The sequence below is a fragment of the Lipophrys pholis genome (assembly GCF_963383615.2).
Source record: "Lipophrys pholis genome assembly, chromosome: 21".
Classification (NCBI taxonomy): Eukaryota; Metazoa; Chordata; class Actinopteri; order Blenniiformes; family Blenniidae; genus Lipophrys; species Lipophrys pholis.
Window position 1 is genome coordinate 7,301,716 of NC_137649.1, and position 8,308 is coordinate 7,310,023.

At 43.4% G+C, this 8,308-nt stretch overlaps 1 protein-coding gene across 2 annotated transcripts; it reads right to left on the reverse strand.

The window, feature by feature from the left end:
• Positions 1-1,794: 1,794 nt before the first annotated feature.
• Positions 1,795-7,481, reverse strand: tdh (L-threonine dehydrogenase). 2 transcript variants are annotated; one of them, XM_080491170.1, is made up of 9 exons: positions 7,212-7,481; positions 5,396-5,590; positions 5,223-5,265; positions 5,028-5,098; positions 4,262-4,411; positions 4,004-4,176; positions 3,750-3,840; positions 3,272-3,541; positions 1,795-2,966 (listed from the first exon to the last, which is right to left on the reverse strand). In XM_080491170.1, the coding sequence occupies exons 2-9, from the start codon at positions 5,580-5,582 to the stop codon at positions 2,827-2,829; spliced, it is 1,125 nt and encodes a 374-aa protein (XP_080347296.1). In that variant the 5' UTR covers positions 5,583-5,590; positions 7,212-7,481; the 3' UTR covers positions 1,795-2,826. The 2 variants fall into 2 exon arrangements, with proteins under 2 accessions (XP_080347296.1, XP_080347297.1); XM_080491171.1 differs by lacking the exon at positions 7,212-7,481 and adding an exon at positions 6,212-6,902.
• Positions 7,482-8,308: the final 827 nt, after the last annotated feature.

An 8,308-nucleotide genomic window follows, 5' to 3' on the forward strand; every position in this document is an offset into this window, starting at 1 on the left:
ACACTGGGGCCCGGGCGACCGAGCAAGCCTTCTGATTGGCTGGAGGGAGGCGGTCCTGCCAGTGTGTGAGCACACCCAGGGAGACCTCTTACACAACAGCAAAAGGTTTTCCTTACAAGAAAGAGGACATGAAGTAAAGGGGGAAGGTCTCCTATAGCTCAGTTTCCTCCGCCACCCTCCACTCCCTCTTTTTGGAAAGTTTAGCCTCTGACACACTCACATTTTGTCACGTTCTCATACAGGCAGGGCGCAAACCATCATTTGAATATAGAATGTGGGAGTGTTTTCTTGCCTGTCACCATAGAGCTCGCAGCCAATAGATTCAATGCTGTACATGTGCAGTGCATGCTTGCACATGTGTTCATGTGTGCTGTAATCCAGAAGAAGACCACATGCGTTTCAGTCCACTTGTACCCTTGAATCTGCTGGTGAATGCGTCTAAAAAGACTCTCTGTTCTCAACGGTAGAAATGTGTAGAATTTTATTTAGAGCTTTAATAAGTTCTGTGCAAATATTGAAAGTTATTTACAGTTCCACCTTTCAGCCAGGATTCTGAATGTAAATAATCTTGCAGTTTTTTTATGAAAGAGGTGCATGTTGTGTTTTGACCAGACATTTAGTTCTATGGTTGTCTTCATTATTATGGTTTCTAACTTTTGCAAATGAACCGAGAGATGTTTGGAAAACATGCCTGCACATAACTTCTAAAGGTTTGTTGATATTTGTGCTCACAAAGTGATCATCATTCCAACAAGAAATCAGCAGTTTTTCAGTCTTTCTGAAGCATATTCAGCGAAAACAGGTGGTAATTAGCCACGAGGCGTTGAAATGAAAGCTTGCACACTCATCCGCCTCACCATCACGAGGTGAATTAAACCGTTTTGCACACTCAGCCAGCCTCTCTCCTTTCCGTGCACTTTCACTCGCTGCATTGCTGCGGACAAAAGAAAAGGTCACCTACAACAGCCAAAGCCACTGACACAATGAAACTGAAGCCGGGCTATCGAGTGTGAAGCCGATGACAATGCTGCACCAGGGTAACGGTTTATGATGAAGAATAAATAACGGCTCCGGTTTAATGCCTTTAATCGACGCGCTGACAAAGACACTGCGGCAATGTGAAGTCCAATTTAAGAAACGAGTGGAAACCTGAGCAAGACATGTCATCCAGCCACCTTCCACACCACTTTATTAAAGTCAGGGTCGAATGACGGGCAAAGTTGACTCAGGGTGAAGGTGAAGGAATTTTGAATCACCAAAAAACCTCAAATACGTAATATCGTGGGAGGAAACCACAGTAAATGGTGAAAAAACTCACATGACAAGGAGAACGGTCAATCCAATTGGACTTGAACTGGAGACGAGTTCACTGTGAGATGACCGAACGAACCACTAAACCAACATAATTATTGCTGGTTATTTTGATACGAAATGGGTCGTCTCTTCATTTGAAAATGTACTCTATCCCCAGAGAAATTAAGCACACGCCGACATTAAAATAGGATGAAATGTTTTTTCTTGCAAGGTCAGACATCGGGCGATAAATCTACGTAATTATTCAGTGATTCTGTTTAGCTGCTCGAGTTGGATCCTGTAGAAATTACAGCTCATGCTTTCTAAAATGACACGTACATCGACGTTTGCCTTCGAAAACCTTTCACCTTGAGGTGAAATAGTTTGCCTTTCTTTGCCAGTGGCGTGTTCTGGTTTGTCTTAAAGTTTGAACCCGTCAGAGAAAACCAGCTCTCGTTATGCAACGACACGTGCACGAATAACACCAGGAGCAAACAGGAATGTGGAAAAAAAAAAAAAGAGTTTATTGTCAAAGCTTGTCATAAGAGTGAAAAAAACAAAACCCGAGTCTTGCAAAGACTCTAAAATAGAAACCACTTTCAGTATTTCCTTGACAGAGTTACAGACACCACTATGTGGGTAAATGTAGCTGCGACACATTGTCACGTCTACATTTAGAACCAAGATCTTGGTGTTGATGGAAAAAAACAGAAGTAAACATAATCACTTAGAAAAGAAGAAAGTCGAGAAATGCTTTTACTCAAAGCATCCAAACATTTAACATCGACAGAATAAATAATGTTATGAGGAATAAACAGAAGAAGGATTCCTAAGCATTGTTGTGCTGCTCGAAATACAGAAGCACTTAATCAGATAATCACTCCAGCAGGTGATTAAGGTAATTTATCCAGCAGAAATATTTCTTTCTAAAGTGCATCAAAATGGTACAACTCGTGTATTTGTGCACTCGCTCATTTTAGTGGCCTCAGGCCTGAAATTTGATAAATGTTGGGCGTTTAGCAGAAAACAAAAAACCCTGAACCATCTGGATCTCGAAAGAAAGCCCGGTAGAAACAACTTTAAATGCATGACGCATATCATTCCTCATTTCTTAACTTGAATTTGTTCCCCAGAAAACTTTGCAAAATTTTTTTTGCACAATTCCTCCAGATACAAGTCGTCCTCCTTTTCACCCAAGCTAGTTACCATAGGCCAGGTAAATAATCCTGATACTGCTGACAGCCTGCTCATCACGCTAAACTCCCAGCTAAAAAAAAAAAAAAGAATAAGGAAAAAAAAATAAAAAATAGGGAAAAGCATGACCTGACGAACAGGAGCGGTGAGGATTGTCTGACCCGCACACACCTTTACATTCTGGAGACAAGGTAGCCTGGTGCCAGGCAAGCGGAGCCCTTTCTGATTTTACAGAGAGAAGTGAGAGAACGACTATGTACAGGCCATGTTTCTCTATTCTCTTTGGTCAGTCTTTACATTATTTACAAATACAAATACTCCAAACGATGCAGTGTGCCCTCAGTTAGCACGAGCCATGCGCGTTTCTGCTCCAAAGTAGTTGAGCATCGTCTGGACGAGCTCTGGCAGGTCGTAGTCGTGCTTCCAGCCCCAGTCCTTCCGTGCGTTGGAATCGTCGAAGTTCATCGGCCAGCTGTCGGCTGATCGGAAACACACCAAAAGAACAATTTCACTCACACGATACAAAACCCAAACTTCATTTACATTGCTTGCGATGTTTGTATACTAAACATGATTAGCACATCCCTGTTTGCTTTCATACACGCAGTGGCTTCTGGCACTGAAAACGACCAGCAGTTCACGGTCGCCGGTGTTGATTTAGACAAACAACGCTGACATTTCTAGCTCTGTTGACTTTGTTATACAAGATGGGGTTTCAGACTGCTCACTCAGTAGAATAGAAAGATTAAAGGTTAGTGTCCAACAAAATCAAAACGCTTCTTACCGATGGCCTGTCGTACGTGGTCGACGTCGTACGTCACCTCCAGCTCTGGCATCTGTTTCTGGAGCTCCTGGGCCAGTTCCTCCGGGGTGAAGCTCATGGCGTTGATGTTGTAGGTCCTCATGCTGAGCGTGTCCGCCGGTGCCTCCATCACCTCCAACGTCGCACGCAGGCAGTCGTCGATGTACATCATGGGCAGCCGCGTGTCATCTTTCAGGTTGCACTCAAACTTGCCGGTTTTGATTGCGTCGTGGAAAATCTGGACGGCGTAGTCTGTTCAAACACAGAAAGATAGAATTAGTAAAGCAATAGGCTTAGAGGAAGGCAGGTCAACAGCACAAACTGATGATGAATAACGGCTCGACATTAAGGGTGGACGAGCCGGTGGCGTGTTGGTTGCATAACAAACTTCTAACCTGGCAGAAGAGTTTGAGAAATAGTGAAACCTGTTGCATGGTCAGATTTTATAATGTCTCCTTACCCGTCGTGCCGCCTCCAGGTTGAGAATCAGCAGAGATGATTCCTGGGTAGCGGAGACAGCGGAAGTCCAGCCCATAGCGGTGGTGGTAGTACTGTTCAGACAGGGCGCAATTATTGATTAACCAAATATACTTGAGTCCCACAAGGGGGAGTGTTTGACTTACTGTTCTAGTAACTGATTGGCTTATATATACAAATCTCTTAGTTAATGCAAGTGCTGGTCATCTTGATTCAGAATGAATGTCGGAGACTCACCTCTCCCATCAACTCCGCGTGAACTTTGGAGACACCGTAGATGGTGCGGGGTCTCTGTACGCACAGGTCTGGCGTAGGATTGCGGGGAGAAGTGGGGCCGAAGGCGCCAATGGTGCTCGGGACGAACAAACGCAAGCCGTGCTCCGCTGCGATGTCCAGGATGTTGTGAAGGCCTGAGGAGCCGACACAAGCACTGCATGAGCAAACTACCACGACGGAAACATTACTGAATGGTCAGCGAGTCACGAGTTCGCTCACCAGTGATGTTAACAGAGCGTGCCAAGGCCACATTGGCTTCTCCGACAGCGCTGAGGAGGGCGCTGTAGTGAACCAGCCAAGTGATGCGGTTGTTCACCACAATCTCCCGGAGGTTCTTGTAGTCCAGGATGTCAGAGTAGATGAAGGGACCTGGTAGGGAAAGAAATGATCCAATAGTTTGTAAAATTCAAACTTCACATAAATTTGGAATAGTTGAAGGAAAATCTCAAGGAGTATAGTGTTGGTATCATACTCACTGCAGAATGTCTACCAAGAAACCAGCAGCTAAGGCATTCCTATTGTGTGAAGCGATGTTTTTGTATTCAGACTGCAAAGTCACCTTCTGTTCTTAGAGGTGTTTACCTAAAGCAGGTTTCAGGAAACTATGACGTCTACTGGAGTATCAATAAAGGAAAATCAATACTGAATACAGAGGTTACATTTACTGACGTAGCATACGTTTTTGGTATTGGTTAAGAAAATCTGTAACATAAACAGCCTTTGTTGCCCAATTCCTAAACTTTAGGGGGGTTTCTGGTATTAGTCAAGATAGACAAACAATTGAAACCTTGTTCATGAGGATTATTGAGTACATCTAGTTCCCTGGGTGCCATCCAGGCTAAGCTGCAGGACTTTATGTAATTTTTTTCACAAATGGACTCAGATATATGGGCCTTGGCCACTTGTGAGGAAAAACATAAGTAAAAGTTGAAGCTAATCAACGGCAGACTGCAGAGCTCCCCGTGTCTGTATGAGAGTTACTCACCGCTGTGGTACACGTTGCTTGAAGGCTTCCTGATATCGGACAGAATGACGTTGTTCTTCCCAAACCTCTTCCTGTGGAAATGTCATAATTACGCCACTTTGAAAAAAATTTCAACAATTTAGCAACTCTGTGACAAATCATGCAGAAGCTGACAGGCAAGTCAAATGTTTAATGCGTTATCAGGGAAGTTCTTACCTCAATAACTTGGCCAGTCCAACCCCAAGCTGTCCCAGGCCACCTGTCGGGGAGACAGGAACACTAAATAAACTCCAACTCACAACAACAATAGCCTGTATCCATTGAAATTAAAGTAAATAAGCTGAGAAGGCCGCACAAAAAAGAAAAAACTAACAAAATGCAGTGTATACCTGTAATGAGCACCTTGGGGTGGTCTGTTTCTGAGAAGGACACCGAGTGGAAGCTGGCATCAGATGTCACTTGCCGGGGAGAAAAGCTGATGCTGCGCACAGCCACTGTCAGAGGCTGGCAGCCACACCCTGGGGTGCTGAGCAGGGCCTGCTTGGCCACCTTGCTGAGAGTTCTGATGACAGGCATGCTGGTACCTGCAAGAACAAAAATGTGGATGCTTTTTAATACCAGTGCGCCGAGTTAACCTAGAACGATATTTCTCATTCCAGACTTCAGATTTGAATGTGTTCCTGTGGAGTCATCTGTTGGTCAAAGCAGCTCGAGGTCAATAGATTTGGGTTGGGTTCCAGGCTCCGGGCGCCAGGAGACAAACAGACTGAGCGAGCGGACAGACTGACACTGGGAGACGCTATTTGGCTCGCATCGATTTCAAGCTGCCGTCCAAATTAAAGCGAACTCTCGTGAACACTTTCTTTGTTAGGAGGAAGAGTCACATCAACGTGGGATGACACGTAGGCAAGAGTCGACGACAAACAAATAAAAGACGGACGCATAGCGCAGACGCATAAAATGTCCACCACTGTCCTTCAAGCAGACTTTCTGTTTAAAAAACGTTAATGACTTTTAACTTCTAAAGTGCCTGTAGGATTTCCACAACGTTAAAATAACAAGTTTAATACAAAATTGCAGCTATATATACGACACAAGGAACGCCAAAACGCATTAATAAATATGTGTGGGGGAAAAAAAACAGACAAACTTTGCGTCTTATTAATTAATTTTTGTGCAACGCATCATTTCAGAAGTAGACTTACCGAGCGTACACGGTGCTCCCAAAAAAAGGAAGGAACAGAGTAACTTGAGAGTATTTATACTGCCCTGCCTTCAGCGAGGGCCAATCAGGGTAAGAGGGCGTGCAGCAGCGCATGAGAAAGTAACAGAGGAAACTGTGCCAAGATCAAGTGGCAGAAATGATCATAGGCCTATATATTTATAAAGATTTAGTTATTTACTTGTTACTGTTTTGAATTTGTCATAGAGTGCATGCGTGATTTGTATAATGCGGTACAGATCATTTAAAGTTCAAGCAAAAAAAGATAACAAAATCCCAACATATACAAATCACATTTGTGACAATTTATAATAGAAAATTGCTTCATATTTTGTCCCAAACAAGAAGGAAAAGTGATCCGTCTCCACAGCACTGTCCCTCCACAAACACGGTTCACAACAGCAAGTTGCGCAACAGGGGCTCAGACCCCCCCCCCCCTTTTTTTTCCTTCTTTTTTTGCTGATGCCGCGCGTCATGGTGCATCTTTTCTCGGTCACAACGCGTCTGATCTCCCGCTGCTTCACGCGCCCGATCACGCTGAATAATCTGCCAGATTGATGAATAAAGTGTGAGAAGCCTCTTTTTTTTTTTTTGTGATGCAAAGCGTCTCTTTTCTTGAGGAGAGTAAAAGGAGAGGCAGACTGCCACCCAGACAAATGAAACCAGGCCAGTGAGCCGGGCTGAGGGTGACGCTGAGGCTGCGCTGGCACACGGCCTGAACTCTGCGCGTCACTCTGTTACACCATCAGCAAAGACGCATAATTGACTGATTGACGAAACATTTCAATTTACTTTAAAAAAAAACAGAGAGGGTGTGCACAGGAATTGTTAAGCACAGATACAGGGAGACACGTTGTAACCATGCAGCTCGGCACGTGTTCGTGGCGGAAATGAGGTTGCAAACGCGTAAAATACAAAAAAACCCAAAACTGAATACATTTTTTTTTATATATATAAATCATCTCATAAAACACTTTACTCACCAGTGAATATTCAGGAGTATAATCAGTCCAGAAAAATCCTGCCGGGATTGTTTAACCAGAAAGAGATGCGGCTTCCTCCTTCCAAGCTGCTCCTGTTGCCCCTCCGCGCGCTGACTTGATGCTCGTGTTATCTCCGTCCTATGTTGCATCAGCTGCGCCTTCAAGCTATATATCAGTGGCCATCTGCTTTCAGGGGAAGCCGGCTTTCTCTCGGATTGGTGGAGCGCCGGAGGTGCGGTTCCCCTCATCGCTGACCACGCCTTCCGATGTGACGTCACAGACACCCCGTACGTGTACACGAGTACAATGGCGAATAATCCTACGGATTGTGTGTTTAATTGCGAGGAGGAAAACAAAGAAAACTTTGTAAAAACTTAGTCCCAAAAAACCCAAATCCCAGTTGAAAAAAGCACACAACTGTTAATACTGTCTCGAAGAAAAACAACAACAACATCTAGAGCTACAGAATCAGCAAAGTATTAGTACAATAAGCGAGTATTCTATACTTTTAGAATAGAATAAAAATACTGTATTAATCCAAGATGGAAATTCTGTTACAGGGTTGCTCCACACAGAATAAATAGAAAAGAAAGTTAACTAAATATCAAATAACACAGGAAAACATTAAATAAGTAATCATATGAAATATGTACAGGCTTCATATAAGCATAGCAGAAAACAAACACTATTTATGTAGAGTATTCAGTATTTTAACATCAGTACTTTTAAAGTGATTAAGTACAACTTAAGTATTGTGAGAATAGTTTTATTTGAGTGATTTTCACCTCTGTTAGCGCCTCTGGTGACTGATTGAGGTCTTTGGAGGGATTTTGAATGTTGAGCTGGACTGCATTGTTCGGCCCCTCTCGTGTTTGTTAAAAAGATAGACAAGTATTAGTGTATGCCCAGAGTTTTATACTTATGATTGTGGCTACCTGATATTTGACGAACTGGAGTCAAATCTGTGAACGTATACTTTCGTTTTAAGATCTTGTTTTTCATCAGTTTTCATTCCTGACACACCTGAAAAAAGTGCACGCATACTGAAGTTGAACAGGAATAACCAAAGTCTAGTTGATATTGTATGGTTGCTCTAT

Coding starts and splice junctions, on each gene's coding strand:
- tdh (XM_080491170.1), bottom strand. CDS start 5,582: ATGCCTGTCATCAGAACTCTCAGCAAGGTGGCCAAGCAGGCCCTGCTC. Junction 5,266..5,395: donor CCCCAAGGTGCTCATTACAG/GTATACACTGCA, acceptor TCTCCCCGACAG/GTGGCCTGGGACAGCTTGGG. Junction 2,967..3,271: donor CCACGTACGACAGGCCATCG/GTAAGAAGCGTT, acceptor GTTTCCGATCAG/CCGACAGCTGGCCGATGAAC.